Genomic DNA, 18780 nt, shown 5'->3' with positions numbered 1-18780 from the left:
TATACTGTCAAAATATCACTAGAGCAAGTTTTAAACTGGTAAAACATTTACTGGAACCTTAACTCTAGTTACTCAAAGCTCTCTCAGTACATCATAGTCCTGTTTCTTAAGACAGTGTTTTCCCAACTCTCTCCTGGAGGCACAGCTAATAAGTTGGGTTTTCAGGATTGCCACAACAAATATGCATGAGATAGATTAGAATATCCTGGGTTTCCGATATATGCAAATAGATCTCATGCATATTCATCATGGATAACCTGAAAACCCAACTGGTTACATGTGTCTCTCCTGTCTTAAAGGCTCCGAAGACCTTGTGTTCCTCACCCCTGCTTAGGACAGACCAGGGACTGGGATTCAGCAGCAAGGTCTCATTATCTCAGTGTGCCCCCACTCCCCGTAATGAACGCCATTCAGTTACTGGTATTGGTTCATCATACAGCACCTTGCTTAATGAGTTTTTGGGGGTTTTTTTAATCACAGGTATAACAAAAATGGAAAATAAAACAATGTGGGTTTTATCTACATCACAACAAATATGCATGAAATATTCTCGAGAGATGATCATAATCTGGAGGCAGATATTCAATAGGAATATCCCAAGGATCAAGATATCCTGCAGGACCAGCCTAAGAACCACTGAACCAGAGGAAACAAATGTTTCTCATAACAGAGGAGAAAAAGATGTCTGCATGAACGATTTTCCTTCCTTTTGCCTCTGCCATTTTTTCTTGCTGATCTCTCAAATTGAAAATTTCTCATGCCTTCTAAACGGAAGGGTTGAGTTTGGGTCTATCACAGAGAAGGTCTCCCCAACCCTGAAGTTGTGCAGGCATGTACCACCATTGCCAAGGCAGGAGCAGGAGATCCTTCTTCGGCTGGGGAAGGAGAATCATTGAACCTGCTAGACTATCATCTGCCCCCCCCCCCCAGAGAGCATGGTCTTGGTAACGCTGATGTCTCCAAAGCACTCAATGACCTCATCGGGAGTGTTTTGGTGGAGGAAGTTGCTGGTGCTAGAAATCTTACTGCGACAGGAGAGAGCTGCAAAAAATGCCCAGGTTATGGTATATCAGAGCAAGCACTCTCCCATTTTGAACGTGTGTACATGTGTGTGTGCGTGTACACGTGCATGTGTATGTGTAAAATCTCAATACTAAACTGGTTGCTGGTGTTTCTGCGGCTTCTGGTGAGTCAGCACGGGGTAAGAAGGTTATCTTACCCCCTAAACCAGCTGTTGTTACTCTGGATGCATTGTGGGACTTGACTGTTAGCCTTTCTTCTGAATGTTATGCTAAGGTGGACTTTAGCTCAAGAATTGGGGTCCCTTGCTCAGCACTGGAGCATTCAGAGAAAACTGGAGTCTTTGAAGCTGTTTCCAAATTGGAGTCTGTGAATGCTATTATGATTTAAGAGCGTGGGGTTATATCCCCCAGAGTGGAACTGTGTGAAAATCATTTGAGGTCTGGCAATTTGTGATTTACCAGTTTCCCTAGCGTAATAGGTGAATGACTCTCAGGAAATATTTTCTGGACATTTTCTATCTCCCGGTTGTAATTAATAGAATATATTTCCTTACATTTAAGAAAATTCCTAGCCTGGGGGAAGCCCTCAGGCTTCCTTGGATAGGTCCAGTTTAACTCAGTTTCTTGAATCCACCTCTATTGAGGTAACTGAGAGGGCTACATTATTAGTTTCTTTTATTATGAAAAGTTACTTTAAAAATATATTAGACTTTTTTTTGGGCATCTGGTCAGGATTTATCCTGACCTGGCTAGGGTAACACAAGAAAGGTGTAGGAATTTCCTGGCCTTATGTTTGGAGGTTCAGGGTTTGGGGCTTCTTTTCTACTTAGATATCCCTATAAACATATCAAAAAATTTGGAAAAGATTCTTAGATATTTTTTGTCCAGAACAGCTTACATTTTTTATTGATGGGAAGAAAATAGCTGTTTCCCCAGGGCCTACTTGATACAAGTTTTGACTTTTCTATGTGAGAAATAGGTTTAGGTCATGTCAGTCTGATTTCCAATTCGTTTTTTCTTTATTTTGCATCTCCTGCGTTTCTCTCCTGCCCCCCCCCCCTTTTTTTTTTTTTTACACAGTTGAGACGGTCTAAAGTCTGAGATTATATTTATGAGGAATTTTGACTGCTGGTTGCCTGCTGGCTTTCCTCTGGGGATTTTGCTCTGATCAGCCAATCGTCCAGGTATGGATGTGCGAGGATTCCTTCTTTCCTCAGTGTTGCCGCCACTACAACCATGATTTTGGTGAACGGTCGGGGCGCTGTGGCTAGCCCAAAGGGTAGTGCCAGGAACTGGTAGTGGTGGTCCAGGATCGCGAAGTGTAGAAAACGCTGATGCCCGTGGTGGACCAGGATGTGCAGGTAGGCTTCTGGCAGATCCAGGGATGTGAGGAATTTTCCCGGCTGTATCGTTCTTATGACCGAGCGTAAGGTTTCCATGCGGAAGCGAGGGACCTTCAGGTGACAATTGATGGACTTGAGATCCAGGATGGGTCGGAACATACCCTCTTTCTTGGGAACGATAAAATAGATGGAATAGTGCCCAGTATTTTGCTGTTGCATGGGCACTGGTGTTATGGCCTTCAAGGTTAGCAATTTGGTCAGTATGGTTTCCACTGCCCTCCTTTTGGAGAGGTTGTGGCAGGGAGATTTCACAAATTTGTCTGGAGGGATGTTGTGGAAGTACAAATAATATCCCTCTCGAATGATGGTTAGGACCTATTTGTCCGAAGTTATCTCGACCCATCTTTGGTAGAATAGGGCAAGCCTGCCCCCTATGGCTTCTTCCTGTGGATGGGCCGGCTGATTTTCATTGTGGGGTGTGGCTTGGGCCTGGGCCAGACCCGACTCCCCTTCTGCTGTTTGTTCCGAAAGGACTGGCCCCTGCCTGCTGGGCGAGATGCTTGATATGTATTTTTGTATGGTTTGAAGCGCTGTGATCCCCTGCCCTTAGGTGATTGGAGAGAGGGGCGCTGGCTTCTCTTGTTATTGTCCTTCGGTAGCTGCGGTACTGGGGATTCGCCTCATTTGTTGGCTAACTTTCCAGTTTGCTTCTGAACAGGAGTGTTCCTTTAAAGGGCATTCTCGTGAGTCTCATCTTGGAAGTCACGTCAGCTGACCAGCTTCGGAGCCAGAGTTGCCCTCTGGCTGCCACCACGGACCAGACGCCTCTGGCTGCCGTGCGCACCAGGTCGGAGGGCACATCTGTGAGAAATTATACTCCTGGTTCTAGTGCTTCGACGGGTGTGGTGGCGTTCCTGATCTTTGATAAACAGGCGCGTGTCACCATGGTGCAGCAGGCCGCAATCTGTAGCGACATAAGTGATACGAATGACTGAGGATGGATTCCAGATGTCTGTCCTGGGCATCTTTGAGTGCCGCTCCTCCCTTGACTGGAATGGTAGTGCGCTTAGTGACCGCGCAGACCATAGCATCCACTTTGGGGAATGCCAAGAGATCTTTTGCCGCGGGGTCCAGGGAGTACGAGCCTGCCAGGGTCCGTCCCCCTTTGAATGTGGCCTCCGGAGAGTCCCATTCCAGGTTCCCCTGTAGCACTTGTGCCTGGGATAGCGAGCTCTTTCAAGCTGTCTGCCACGAGGTCTGAAAGCTCGTCTTTGGTGAAGAACCGCCTCATGGTTTGGTAGGGTTCTATTCCTGGAGGGATTTCTCCTTCCTCCAGGGAGTTTTGACTCTCATCCAAGGTGTCTGTTTCCTCAAGGCTGGGGTTTTTGGGCGGTCAAAGCACTTCTCTGGTTTTAGAGGGTCCTGGGACGTTAGGGTCCACTGGGGGAGGCTGTGGCTGTGTCATCGTAGGCACCAGTTGCATGTGGACGAAGGTATGTAGGCCTTTGAAGAATTCTACCCAGGAGAAAGATGCTGGGTCTAAATTGAGAGGCACTGCGTCCCCGGGAAGCCCCGTTTGAAGGAGGCTCCCACTGGGAGTAGTAGTGAGGTCCGGTGTTCTGTCGGTGGAACTGGATCCCCGTATCAGTTGGGGAGGACCTTGGGCTGGATAACCCAGGGCCTCCTCGCACTGTATACACAAGGCTGTGGCCTCTTTGTGTTGCACAGCTCTAATGTGGCATGCTGGGCAGAGGCCATGGGCCTTAAGCTTCTTGTCCAGTGATGCCATGATTTGAAAGAAACTCCTGTTTGTGCGTTCAAGCGTACGCCAGGAGGCTGAGATACACACTCCGGGTGCGCCGAAGTTGTGCGTGTAAGTCAGATGCGCGTTTAGAGAGATTGCGCACGGGGATTTTACTTATGCGCCCGGCACAGTTGGGTGCGTGGCTGTGCACCTGATGCCCATGCGTGCGTCGCTGAACTTATGCACGCGCCGTGTGCTCACGGCTCACCTCTGTGTACACAGAACGAATCTGCGGACAGGGCGGCGTTCAAATGGAAATGGTGACTGCGACCAAGCGGCAATATGGCGACCACCTCAGAGGGTCTCCACGTGGGAGGGCCCTCGCACCTCTGCGCTCGAATTTGCACCCGCTGCCTCGGGCTAAGTCCACGCTGGGAACCGGCTGCCGGACCGAGGCCTACCTCTGAGGGATCGCGGAAATCACCTCAGGAATCTCGACTGGGGGAGGGACCCGTAAGTATCACTGCAGGAGAGCGGGGCTCGTCTGTAGAGGTAAGATTTCTCTTTAATTTGGGTTTCTTCTGTAAAATTTTACTCTAATGCTGTGCTAGCGTGCATAGAGTCCTGAACTGCTATGGAGACGGAAAATACTAAAGAGCATGGCGTCCTGCAGGGGTATATGTTCTAAGGCTGACGTCAGATTGAAATCTGATCCGTCTCCAACTGCTAACAGGAGCACACTATACCCATTGGTCCTGAGTCCATCTGCTACATGCTAGGAAATGTTAATTTCCAGTACTTCAGATGGATATAGATATATTTGTAACCATTCGTTACTTTGTACATTTTTATTGTATGCCACTCTGGGCCTTTTGCTGAGAAAGCAGATCAAATGTAATAAACCAGAAACAAAATATTCAGGTCAGGTTAAACTGTGCTGCCCAACACTTATGTGACCTGTGCCTACTAATTAGAAGCTCAAAACCTAAAAAGGAGTAAATCATAAATATTTGGTAATACAGAAAACGTGTCTTAAAAGCTTTGGCAATTTTGGCCAAAGCCTTCTTTGCATTGCAGAACTCTTCTACCCCCAGCCTCAATACCATAGTGACGCCTAGGAACAATAACAAATCACTTATGTTTTCACAGAGCTCAGAATGACTAGTGAATCTTCAAAAATGAAATGTAACTCCTGCCCAAATTTACCTCCATTTGATGGTTTTCCCAAGTCTTTCCATTCACTTTTACAAAATAACTCTTACCAGTTTCTCTCCAAGTTCAAATATGAAGTAAATTGGCAACATAACAAAACATCTGTACACCTCCCTTCCAGTTTCTTTCCTGCTTTAGCCTTCATTTCAATCCAATTAAAAAAAAAAAAAAAAAAGGGAAAGCAGCCTGAGCCACAAGCACCACCTAGAGGCATTCTCCTCAAAATTTCTCAATCACCAATTCTGCACAAGAAACCAGAGAGAAAATGCTTTTCTGTTATCAGGCATGTTACTAAAAAAGTTATGAAGCACCTGGTTTTTCAAGAATCTGTCCTATGGGCAGAAAATAGGCGTAACTCTGGAATCAAATTTAAATGCTGCATACCAATGCATTGATACCTAATGTTTATCAGGTTAGGAGCTATGCAGCTGTTCTCTTTAAAAAAAACAAACAAACAAAAAAAAAACTTGGGCTAGGGTGGGGCGATTAGCACACAGTGCCCCCTAAGCTTGTCAGGGGTGGGGGGAGGAGGGTTGGGAGATCAAGGCCCCTTCAACTTTGTGGTGAGGAAGTGGTGGCACTGGGCAGTGTAAGTGCTAGAATGCCTGGCCAAGCAGTTGTTACATTTTAAGCCAATGTTTCCCAACCTTTTCAAGCCCAAGGCATACCTACTTTAATAAAAATGTGTGGCACACCAGCCTCCATGGGATATGCAATGCAGATATGGAGAGGACTCCTAGGGACAAAAGGAAAGCTAAGAAAGCTCTGAAAACCTCAAAAGTTCCTCTTTCAATTTGTTTTTAAACAGAGGAGAGAGGGGGGTGGAGAGACACATACACAAACTCCATCATGAAGGACCTGTTCCTTCTACATACAAATACAAGAAAAGAGAGAAATCTGTGTGGTGCAGACTGCTGGCTCAGTTCGTTTCCTTGGTATTAACATGTGGCTAACAGAGCTCCTTCACTGCTGCTGCTCCCAATACTTGGAACAAGTCATGCTGTCCCTGTCTCACTCAGCCTAGGGATAAGACACAAACTGGAAGGTCTCAAATGAAGAGGTGGTGCTGTGTGCAATGTGTGTTCTTCATAAAGCAAGGCCGAGCTATCCATGCCCTGCATGCTGAACATTAAATTACGACACTCCTGGGCTCATGCTGAGGCTAGGGAGAGGCGTGCAATCATGCATGTCTCTTTCTAGCTACATGTCTCACAAAGGAGCACCTACATGCTTAACAGCCACCACTGGTGGTGTTAACACCCTGAGGTGTTAAGATTTATTTATTTATTAGCTTTTCTATACCAACATTCGAGGGTACATCATATCGGTTTACATAAAACTGAAGGAAAATACAATATAACAAGGGAGGGGGAAGGGGAGCAGGGAGAAACAAAGATGCTCTGTGGAAGGAGGGTGAAAAAAGGACAGACGGTAACTAACAACTCGACAGAACATACAGAGCAGAGGAAGTGATATAGTAATGCGCATAATATACAAATTTACAATAAAGGAGATAAACAATACTATATATAGGTTGCACTAATTACAAACTCGCAGAGGATGCAATAATAACAGGGTGGGGGGGTGGAGACGGGGAGGGAAAGGGGAGGGCAGACATGAGAGATATATCAAGGAATACAAATGAAGCAATGAAACTCAAGGCAAAAATGGGAAAGGGAGGGGCGGTAGGGTAAAATGCAAAATACAAGTGAAGCAATGTAAATCATGGCAAAAAAAATGGGAGGGGAGGGTATAATGCAAAAAGGAGAAGGGAGGGAGGAACGAAGTGAGCAAGAAGGGACTAAGCGGGGTCCAGGTCCTAGAATGCTTGTTTAAAGAGCCAAGTCTTTAGCCCTTTTTTGAATTTTTGGGTGCAGGCTTCCAATCGGAGCTCTAGGGGCATAGAGTTCCAGAGAGTAGGGCCCACAACAGAGATGGCTCGCTCCCTAGTGGAGGTGAGGTGTGCAATTTTGAGGGTGGGGGTGTAGAAGGTAGCTTTGTGAGCTGTTCTAGTCGGACGGATGGATGGACGAAAGCGTGGGGCATCATCAAGCCAGGTGAGATTGTGGTTGTAAAGGGAGTTGTGGATGATCGTGAGGGTTTTATGTATGATGCGGGCAGCTTTATGGGTATTAGTAAGGATTCTGGCCATTGCGTTTTGCAACATTTGTAGGGGAGGCCTAGGAGTAAGGACTTGCAATAGTTCATTTTGGAGAGAAGCGTCACTTGTAAGACTGTACGGAAGTCTTGGATATGGAGGAGTGGTTTGAGTTTTTTTGAGTATATGGAGCTTGAAGAAACCTTCTTTTAGGGTTCTATTAATTTGCTTTTTTAAGTTTAATTGGTTGTCTATAGTGACTCCAAGATCTCGTGCAAAGACTGTGAAGGAGGGAGGGATCGCTGGGAGTGAGCGGTGTGTAGTTGTGGTGGTTAGAGATGAGGAGGAGTTCGGTTTTTGAGGTGTTTAAGGCCAAGTGGAGGTTGGTGAGAAGCGAGTTTATGGAGGCAAGGCAATTTTCCCAAAAGGGATTTGGGGATGGATTCTTGAATAGAGATGAGGATTTGGACATCGTCGGCATATAGAAAAAACTTGAGGCCAAGATTGGAGAGGAGATGGCAGAGGGGCAATAAGTAAATGTTAAAGAGGGTGGAAGATAAGGAGGAGTCCTGGTGGACACCTTGGTTAAGGGGGATAAAGGGCAGATTCAGAGTTTGCAATTTTTACAGTGCATGCATCGCTTCTCAAAAAGCGTGTCAGACACTCATGTTAATATTTCAGAATAATAGTCTATTCAAATAGGAGGTAAACCAAAGTAGGGCAGAGCCTGTGATGCCAATTTCCAGTAAGCGGGAAAGGAGGATCTCATGGCTAATGGTGTCAAAGGCAGAGGAGATATCAAGGAGGGCAAAGGAAGGGAAAAGGAAGTACACAGTGAGTTTTCCCGTCGGGTCTCACTCCAAATGGCTGTCTGTGTAAAAATGTATATAGTGATGTTACAAACATGTTTTAATCCTTGACAAACAATCTTTTTACATTGTATTCAATTAGTATAGATTTAACTGTGACACAGATCCTCAACATTAACATCTCCCCTGCCAGTCCATGCATCGTTAAAGATATATATTTAGTAGTAATCTGATACACTGTGTAAATTACTTTTCAGGTTCTGAAATATTACCATGTGTGTCTGACAGTTTTTGAGAAGCGATACATGCACTGACACTTGGCTAATAACATATAGTGCTTTTTTGGACACAGATTTATGAGATTGAATGCATGGACTTTTGAAGGTAAAAAAAAAACACTTGCATTTATATCCTTTTTTCCCCGTTTGAGATGTGAGTGGCAACGGTTCACTTTCTACCTACGGCTTGCACATTTAATTTTTAATCTTTTATTTACATGAAGTTTTAGTTGTAATATTTTTATTGATATTTTTATTTTCTTCATTGCCTATTTTACCGCACACCTTAATTTATTTATTTTAATCTTAAGGTATGTACACACTCCATCTTCACACTAGGTTTCTCTTTTAGCACTGGCTCAGCATTTTTGTGATGATTCCAATTGAAGGAGTTTGATCATAAGAACTCATCAGTACAGGTACCCTGTTACGATCATATGTTTCTTCCTATCTCCCTTTTTTCTACATCCACCGTGTTGTTCATACACAGGTAGACACAATGCAGATTTGGAAATTAAATAATACAGAAGTAAGCCAATCTATTGTCTACAGTAGCTAATTATAGAATTTTGTAGTGATGCTTTCATATTTTAGTGTGGTCTATTTAGGAGGTTTTTTTTATGTCAAATACTTTTAAATCAAGTGTACACTTTATTTATTTATTTATTATTTTTGTTATACCGAGTTTCATGACTAGCATCACATCAACCCGGTTTACAGATAACAATGTGTGTAAAGCATAGCGTAACGTAATAAACAATATTCCCAATAGAAACTTTAAACTTAAATACAGTAAATCAGTTAAAGGATGTGAGAAAGTTACAATAAAACAGGGAAAATTAACTTGGAACTGGAAGAGGGGAGAGATTGAACAAAGCAATATTTACATTTTACACTTGTATTTGAATGTTTTTATTTTGTTAGTCACAGTTCGTACATACATTTATGTTGTTGTATTTTTATATGTACGTTTATTTTGATTTCATTTCAATTTTAATTTTGTCTGTTGTAGCCCCTGAGGCAGCTCTTACGAGAGCGAAACTCGGCCAGAGTCGGGCACATTTCTAATAAAGAATCCCTTTGACACCGATCATTTTCTTCGCTATTCAGCAATATTGATCGGCTTCCGCTTTGTTTCTTGGGTCCTGCCTCGTTTGCTAAATCTGGGGGTACCTTCCGTAGTAAAACGGTTTTTAGTTCTTATTGTTGCTTTTCTCTTTGTATTTTATTATACGTTTTTAGATTTTGTTATACACCAGGGGTCGGGAACCCATGGCTCGCGAGCCAGATATGGCTCTTTTGAGGGCTGCATCTGGCTCGCAGACAAGTGTCGCCATACTTCGCGGTTCCCCGCTGACCCAGCTGCTCCCCGGTCCTCCGCCACCCGGGCTTAAAATGCTGTCAGCCCGGGCGGAACGCGGCAGGACAGCTGGAGTCAGCGGCACCGGCGTGCTCTCTTCTCCCCCCCCCCCCCCCGCGGCCCGGAAGAGGAAGTGGAGAGCATCGGGTGCCTGCGCGGGAAGAAGAGACCACACTAGCGTGGTCTCTTCTTCCGCGCAGGCACCCGATGCTCACCACTTCCTCTTCCGGGCCGCGGGGGGGAGGAGAAGAGAGCACGCCGACTGGAGTCATCCGGGTGCCTGCGCGGGAGTCATCGGGTGTCAGCCGGGTGCCAGCGCTGGAGTCATCGGGTGCCTGCGCGGGTCTTCCCGCGCAGGCACCCGATGCTCTCCACTTCCTCTTCCGGGCCGCGGGAAGAAGAGAGCACGCCGGTGCTCTCTTCTTCCCGCGGCCCGGAAGAGGAAGTGGAGAGCATCGGGTGCCTGCGCGGGAAGAAGACTGCAGCGCGGCTCGGAGGAAAATGAAAATCTTCAACCGCGGCCGATGGGACTCCGCCTTCGCCTCCGCGAGGGCTGAAAATGCAGGAGGTTAGCGTTGGGAGGTGGCTGCTGCTGCCGCGAGTTCCCGGGGGGGGGGGGGGGGAGAGAGAGAGTGAATGAATGAGCGAGCAAGCATGTGTGTTTGAGATCCTGTGTGTGTGAGTGAGAGATTGCATGTATGTGAATGATTGAGAGCCTGTATATGTGAAAGAGAGTATGTCTGTGATTGAGATCCTGCCTGTGAGAGAGAGAGCATGAATGTAAGTTTACCATTGGGAACCTGTATGTATAAGTTTGTAATTGAAAACCTGTTTGTTTGAAAGAGTATGTGTGTATGATTGAGATCCTTTGTGTGTGAGAGAGATCATGTGTATGTATGATTAAGAGCCTGTGTGTATAAGTAAGAGAGAGATCATGTGTGTCTGTGTCTGATTGACAACTGGTTTAGGTGATGGAGCATGTGAGTATGTGATTGAGAGCCTGTGTTTAAATGAGAGAGAGAGACCATGTGTGTCTGTGTGATTGAGAGCTGATTTAGGTGAGGGAGCATGTGAGTATGTGATTGAGAGCCTGTGTTTAAATGAGAGAGAGAGACCATGTGTGTATGTGTGTGATTGAGAGCTGATTTAGGTGAGGGAGCATGTGAGTATGTGATTGAGAGCCTGTGTGTAAATGAGAGAAAGAGAGGACATGTTTGTAAGCATGTGAATGAGAGTCTGTGTGTGAGAGAAAAAGACAGCATGTATTTATGTGATTGAAAGCCTGTGTGTGTGTAAGCGTGAAAAGATAGACAGCATGTGTGTAAATGTGTAATTAAGAGCCTATATAAGTGAGAGAGAAAAAACATTTGTATATGTGAGTGACTGAGAGCATGTGTGTATAGGTGTGTCATTGAGAGCCAGTGTGAGAGAGAGCGCTGGTATGTGACAGAGAGGAGAAAGTTCCAAGCAAACCACCCCACCTCCTGCTAATTCAGAACAATCTCAGGACACCTGGATATCAAACGTTCCCAGGTATGCAGAGCAAAAAAATTTTGTATCCTTATTATTTTTCATTACTGGATCTTTGTGTCTGCTATTTTGAAATATTTTGTTGGTATCTGGAAATGTTTTATATGAGTTTTTAATTATTGGATATTCCACTCATCAGCTGTTTCGAAATATGTTCTTTTTGTTAGTACAGTTTTACTGCTGATGATTTTATATTTCTTGATTTGTTTTATAAGGATGTGTGATGTTTCTTTTTTCCTTTGTTACACTGCATACAGAGACTCTGGCTTGTTGCAGTTTCCAATTCAGTTTTTGTCTGCATGCTTCTTGTTATGCGTTTTGGTCTCTTTATTCTATGTTAGGTGAGGGACAGCACGTGATTCAGGTGAGGTTTTCTGCTGGCGTGTAGTTTCTGTGTAGGACTCTATAGCAGCCTGACTTGGTCCGTTTTCCTAATAGGAGATGTATTGGTGTCTTAAGGCCTGGTGTAATATTTTCAGAGACTTATTGTACTTTAAAAGTGTGATCTTACATAAAATGCACACATTTACTTGTATTTAGTTTTAAACATATTGTATGGCTCTCATGGAATTACATTTTAAAATATGTGGCGTTTATGGCTCTCTCAGCCAAAAAGGTTCCTGACCCCTGTTATACACTATTAGTTTGCTTTTATTATGAGAGTAATGTTGTGTGGAAAGCATCAAGGCTCATTAATTAAGGGTAGTAATCCTATGCCTTCTGTTAAGGGTAGTAACTGCTGCTCCTTGCAGGTTACCCTCCCCCCCCCCCCTCCCCACTTATCAGTTCTCTATACCATAAAAGTCGGAGCCCTAGTTGGTTATTGTCTGAATCAAATTCCCCTTTTCGCATGGGATCTCTGCCTCTCTGTGCCTGTGAGGTTACGCCTTTCAGAAACTTGAAGAGATACAGGAAGGAGGCATCGAGTGGTGAATACCCTTCAAGTATGAATATCTAGTAACCCATCCTGGCGGGGCGGAGGGGGCAACCAATTTGCCTGAATGGAAAGGGGGCGTGGCTCAAAGTTTGCTCGTCCCTGATAGTCACCAATGTCTTCCAAAGTTAAGCCAGATGTTACATCACACCGTACGAAAGTATCCAAATCTATGAAAAGCTTTCTGCACATCTCTAGAAGGCAGAGTAGTTGGATGAGTAGCCGGCTCCGCATTCTAACTGCAGGAGGGCCTAAGCCAAGGCAGCGCAGCACTTACATGAAACCCGCACCCCCAGTCACCAGCACGCGCCTCCCGAGAGCACCGGAGCGACCCTCCGTCCTCACTGGCGTCATTCCCAGCTTCACACGCTTCCACCACGAACGCCAAAACCCGGCGTGCCGACTAGACAGTAGCGCTATGCTGCCAAGCACTTCCAGCCAAGAGAAGATTCTTCCCCCACCGCAGCCAAAAATACGCCAACGCACCCAATCCAGATCAACAGCTGGAGCGCCGGAGCCTCTCAGATAGAAACCAGAACCGAGTGCCTGGTCTATGCACAATTTAGGCACCTGCGTCGTAAACGGAGCATTTACGCCCCTTCTCGTCGCTTTACGATAATCGGCGGACACGTAGCAAGTAGAGGAAGAGCTCGCAGGGCTCTGATTAGCCCTGGCGGCCTTTGGAAAGTGGCAGCTCGGTCGGACCACGGATTGGCTGTTCGTTTCATGCGCTGCCCTGCGCCTTGCCCTCATTGGTTCTTGCGCCCGGCTGATGACGTTTCGGAGAGAGCCCAGAGCCGGGCGCGAGCTCCGGGTTGGCGGCGGCGCTGGGAGATGCTGCGCTCGGTGGCGGTAGGGCTGGCGCTGCTGAGCTTGGCGGGGCTGGCGTGCTCTAGAACGGTGGTGGGGGTTTTCCAGAGCTCCGTGGCCCAGAAAAGCAGCGGCCAGCCTCTCCTGAGCTTTGTGTTCCACGGTAGGTGCGGCAGGCGAACGTAAAGGGCGCGGGTTTAAACAGCCGAGTGTAGTGACCGCGTCCTTCTGCTAGTCCCCAGGTGCTACTGCTCTTCTATTCCTCTCCCCTTGCCCCCGGCTTTGTGACACACTAGTCTGTAGAAAAGCCGAGATTTCCGTATGGTATTACGGCTGCAAGTTTGCTGTCTTCCATCCTTCCTGCTCAGATCATGCAGAAAGCCCTCTCCCCCCTTTTAACTGGTAGCCTGAAATCCCTCTACTGCCGATGCAGTACAGTGCGCTCAGCTGGCATGGGTTGAATAGGCGCTAATCAATCCCCTAATGTAATAAGGGGATTATTTCCTATTGAACACGCGTCCAACGCCGAGTGAATCTAATAGCGCTCATCACATGCAGATGCATGTGAATGAAGCTATTAGGCATTCACTCTGAAGCAAAAAGAAAGTGGGTCTCCGACACACATTTAGGGACCAATGCAATAAATTTGTGTAGAAAGCGGGAGCCATGCAATATTTAAATTAGGGGGTCACATTAGTAAGGAGGTGCTAGGGTTGCGCCCCTAGCACTTCCTTGCTAAAGCGAATCCAGTTGGCGATGGAGGTCCGCTGGTTAGGAAAACCGACACAGAGTTTATCAGCGTCGGTGGATCAGTGGGTGTTACTCTTGGATTTCCTCTGATAGGATATTGTAGGGACACTTGAGTGGACAGTTGTAAGAGTTTACGAATTTCCACCCAAGAATGTCTCATTGTTGTAACCAAAAACGACTCAATACCAAAGAGATGGAGTTCCCTATTAGACAAATGTAGTGCTAATTTGGGATCTACGGGAGTACAGATATCAGAGATCAATTCATACTCGGTGTATTCAGATGTTCCATTCGACCAATTTCCTAAGAATTGAAGATTAGCCGCCCAAGAGTACATTTTAAAATCTGTTAGATTCAAGCCTCCTTTTTGCCTTTGGAGCAAGCAAGGTGGTATATGCCAACCGAGCTCTTTTCACTTTCCATAGAAAAGTAATGATACTGCACTGTATAATTTTCAAATCCTTGCTTGATAGGATTATGGGGAGCATAATGAGAAGGTATAGTATTTTTGGAGCAATAATCATTTTTATAACTGCTACTCGACCTTGTAAAGATAAAGGAAATTGCTTCCACACTTCCAGCTTGGATTTGATCTTGTCAATTAGGGGGGAAACATTTATGCAGTACCATTTTTGAGGGTCTTTATGAATTAAAATTCCCAAATATTTGATCTTATCTCCTGCCCATTTAACTAGGAAAGAGGGCCACTTGGTTTCCAAATGTTCAGTAATGTCCAAAGCTTCGGTCTTATCCAGATTTAGTTTAAAGCCAGACGCCTCTTGATACACATTGCCTCATAAATGTCTCTCAAGGCTACCGGGACATCTTGAATTAACACTTTGTAAAAAAGGGAGTCTATTCTATCGGGTCCCGGTGCCTTTAGCGCAGGTAGAGATCTGATGGCCTCTACCACCTCCTCCAGTTTTATATCTAGATTCAATTTCATCCTCATTTCTTCAGTTATCTAGAAATTTCACTATGCAGTTAGGATCTGCCTCCTTGAAGGAGTAAAGCTCTCTATAGTACTGGAAAGAATTTGTGCTATGTCCGCAGAGGCTGTCTTCAATTCTCCCTTTCGATTTTTTTTTTATTGCTGATATGAATTTATGAGGTTTCTGAAATTTTGAGGAGGCGTGCTAACATTTATTTGCATGGTGAAACATGCGGTATTTGTACTGCTGTAAAGAATGTGCTGCCCTGTCATGTAGCATATTGTTAATTGCCACCTGAGTGGCTTTGTAATATTCTAAATGGGGGTCAGACAGGGCTCCAGTTAAGAACATAAGAAATTGCCATGCTGGGTCAGACCAAGGGTCCATCAAGCCCAGCATCCTGTTTCCAACAGAGGCCAAAACCAGGCCACAAGAACCTGGCAATTACCCAAACTCTAAGAAGAACCCATGCTACTGATGCAATTAATAGCAGTGGCTATTCCCTAAGTATAATTGATTAATAGCCATTAATGGACTTCTCCTCCAAGAACTTATCCAAACCTTTTTTGAACCCAGCTACACTAACTGCACTAACCACCTCCTCTGGCAACAAATTCCAGAGCTTTATTGTGCGTTGAGTGAAAAATAATTTTCTCCGATTAGTCTTAAATGTGCTACTTGCTAATTTCTTGGAATGCCCCCTAGTCCTTCTATTATTCGAAAGTGTAAATAACCGAGTCACATCTACTCGTTTACTCTTCAATTCCAATAATAGTTTTTCAAGGTGTATGATTTCACGATTCATTTTTTTCCATTTATGGCTGATATAACTAATAATGTTTCCCCACAGCACTGCTTTTGCGGCTTCCCAGAACAAAATAGGTTGAGTAGCATGTTGACCATTAAATTCTACCTATTCTTCCGTAAAAAGGCCGGAAAGTCAGGGTCTGAATTAACTCAACGGCAACTGCCACTGGATACCTCCGGGAGGTTCTGCTATTTCCATATGTGCGAGTACGGGGCAATGATCAGAAACTATTAAGTCTTCTATAGAAATTTTCAAGAACCTGGGAAGCAAAAGTTCAGAGATCAATAGGTAGTCAATCCTAGAACATGAGGAGTGGGCACGGGCCATATGGGTATATTCCTGCACCCCTGGTTGAAGTGTCCTTCACAGATCTAACAGTTTCAATTGTTTGCATAAAAATGGTGAGCCCTTGTTGTCACTCCTGGGGTGCCCTCCTTTACATGGTTTCCTGTCCAGCACAGGGTCTACGATGCAATTTAGATCCCCTCCTAAAATAATTGGGTGGTCTTCTAATTGTGATATTTGCGTCACCAATTCCACAAAGAAAGAATGCTCGTACTTATTTGGTGTATACACTGAGATTGTCGGTGTATGCATGGGGCCCCTAAGGGGGGCGCCATGCAATATTAAAATTAGGGGGTCATGTTAATAGCTGAGTGCATTTAAAACAAGTACAGAAAAGCAGAAAAAAACTGCTTTTCTGTACTTCCTCCTGCAATATTAAGTAGGAGGAAAAACTTAAAGAAACAAGTTTAAAAAAAACCCCCAAAACACTTGACAGTCGGGTGCAGGAAATGGACACTCAACTGACAAGCGTCCATTTCCTGAACCTCTGGTGTCGGTTTTCCTAACCGGCGGACAGCCGAGTTAGGCAAACTGATGCCGTTAAACTCTGTGTCGGTTTTCGTGACTTGGCCGTCAACCGGTAAGGAAAACTGACGCCGATAAACTTGGCATGGGTTTTTCTTGCCGGCGGACGGCCGAGTCACGAAAACTGATTGGGTTCTCATTAGCAGGGAGGTGCTAGGGGCGCGCAAGCGACCCTAGCGCCTCCTTGCTAACGCGACCCCTAATTTAAATATTGCATGGGTGCACTGTTTGCATCGGCCCCTGTGATTTGTGTAGATTGAGTTAATGCCAGTCATGCGTGACTGGGAAAAATCTTTCGGCTATAGTGCAAGAAGGGATCCATCCCGTTTTCTCTTGGTAGTTGAAATGTAAAAACAGGATCCTTTATGCTGTTGAATGTTAATTGGGCTGAATTGGAACAGAGGTTTTTCCAACTCGGTATTTTAGAATTAAATGAGATATAGTGGAATTTCATAAATTCTTGTGCATCATCTAAATTCCTTCCCCCCTCCCCCCCCCCAGCTCAGTCTGTACTGTACTGTTTAGAGGCTAAGTACAACTAAGTACTCTGCTTTGGGTGGCATCTTGCATTAAAAGAAGGAAAAATGGTTCATAAATATGATGAATTTTCATCCATTCTGTAGCAGCCCTTGTTGAAAGGGACCAGTAACAATCAAGGAAGAACTAATCTGGCATATACATGGATTTTAACACTTTTTTTTTTCAACTTTTTGCCCCATGGAAAATGATCTCACCCTTTATCAGGTCAAAGTAGTTTTCGGTAGGGTAGATATTGTGCCTGTGATTAATCTCCCACACTTAACCCTCTCCTAATTTCACCCTGATCGGTCCACTGACAGGTTATTGTACCTCCATCTGAACAAAGGGTCTGCCTTACTGAGTCGGACCAAAAGTCCATCAAGCCCAGTATCCAGTTTCCAGCAGTGTCCATACAGGTCACAAGTACCTGGCAGAATAGTTTCCTTGCTGCTTATTACAGGGAATAGCAGCGGATTTCTCCAAGTCCACATTAATAATGGTTTATGGATTTTCTTCCAGGAGCTTGTCAAAACCCTTTTTTAAACTCAGCTACACTAACAGCTTTTACCACATTCTCTGGCAACTAATTTTAGAGTTTAATTATGTGTTGAGTAAAATATTTTCTCCTGATTGTCTTAAATGTATTGCTTAGAAACCTTATTGAATATCCCCTAATCTTTGTACTTTTTGATAGAGATGTGCAGTCGTTTTTAACCAGTTACAAAATAGTCTATTTTGGCCTGTTTCGATAAGGCCGCAAAATGGAAAAAAAAAAAATTTCATAAAAATTGGTATTTTGTGTTAGTGCACACTAATGGGGCTTGGTGACCACTAACTAAAAAGGTATCAATTGGAGGAGCAGATCATTAGCTAGAGGTTTGATTTTTATTTCCATTGACTGTCTTCTTTAGTTACAGTGGCTTGCAAAAGTATTTGACCCCCTCAAAAGTCAGCAGATTTGTGTGGATTTTAAATGAGCCCCTGAGGCAGCTCTCTGAGCGAAACTCGGCCAGAGTCGGGCATGCTTGAATAAACTCTTGTTTACTCCGATCCATCTACTCGTTTTCATTGCCAGTAGTAAACTGAAGCCGGTTTCTTGCAGTATCTCCCTGTATGTTGCACCATCCATCCGTCCTTCAATTTTAACAAGAAGCCCAGTCGTGGCTGAGGAGAAGCATCCCCACGATCGATGCTGCCACCCCCGTACTTTACTGTTGGGGCAGTGTTGGGTTTGAGCCACACATAGCATTTTGAATTTTGGCCAAAAAGTTCCATTTTTGTTTTGTATGATCACACAACCTTATCCCACATTTTAGCTGGGTCACTCTGATGCTTTCTGGCAAACTCCAAAGGTGCTTTGATGTGGTTTTTTTCTTCAGTAATGGCTTCTTTATTGCCACCCTCTCATGCAGGCCAGTTGTATGCAGAACTCTTGATATAGTTGACTGGTGCACCTCTACTCCAGCCTCAGCAACTGAACTCTGTAGCTCCTTCAAAGTGATTGTTGGCCTCTGTGACTTCCAAGTCTCCTTCTTGCTCTGATTCTGAGTTTTGAGGGACAGTCTTGTCTAGGCAGTGTCTGGGTGGTATGATGCAGCTTCCATTTCCTCACAATTGATCCAATAGTGCTCACTGGGATATCCAACACTTGGATATTATTTTATAGCCTTTTCCTATCTTGTGCATGTCTAAATGTATCTTTATTTTCCTTAGAAAGCTCTTTGGTCTTTATTTTCACAGCTTTTCTTCAGATTCACAGTC

General features: G+C 44.8%; 2 protein-coding genes across 3 annotated transcripts in view; one reads left to right on the top strand and one right to left on the bottom strand.

The window, feature by feature from the left end:
* The window catches only part of TGDS (TDP-glucose 4,6-dehydratase), a 100784-nt gene extending 87681 nt beyond the window's left edge, over positions 1–13103 (bottom strand). Inside the window, exon 1 of one of the 2 annotated variants that reach the window (XM_029604740.1) lies at positions 12608–13103. In XM_029604740.1, coding sequence (XP_029460600.1) covers positions 12608–13083 — 476 coding nt within the window. In that variant the 5' untranslated portion in view covers positions 13084–13103. The remainder of the gene's footprint in view (positions 1–12607) is intronic. The other variant, XM_029604741.1, reaches the window with a different exon arrangement.
* GPR180 (G protein-coupled receptor 180) overlaps positions 13026–18780 on the top strand; it is a 100590-nt gene continuing 94835 nt past the window's right edge. Inside the window, exon 1 of the mRNA XM_029604742.1 lies at positions 13026–13303. Within this exon, the coding sequence (XP_029460602.1) occupies positions 13057–13303 (247 nt within the window). The 5' untranslated portion in view covers positions 13026–13056. The remainder of the gene's footprint in view (positions 13304–18780) is intronic.

The sequence above is a fragment of the Rhinatrema bivittatum genome, chromosome 5 (genome assembly GCF_901001135.1).
Source record: "Rhinatrema bivittatum chromosome 5, aRhiBiv1.1, whole genome shotgun sequence".
Lineage (NCBI taxonomy): Eukaryota > Metazoa > Chordata > Amphibia > Gymnophiona > Rhinatrematidae > Rhinatrema > Rhinatrema bivittatum.
The sequence above is the reverse complement of the archived record's forward strand: the minus strand, read 5'-3'. Positions and strand labels throughout refer to the sequence as shown.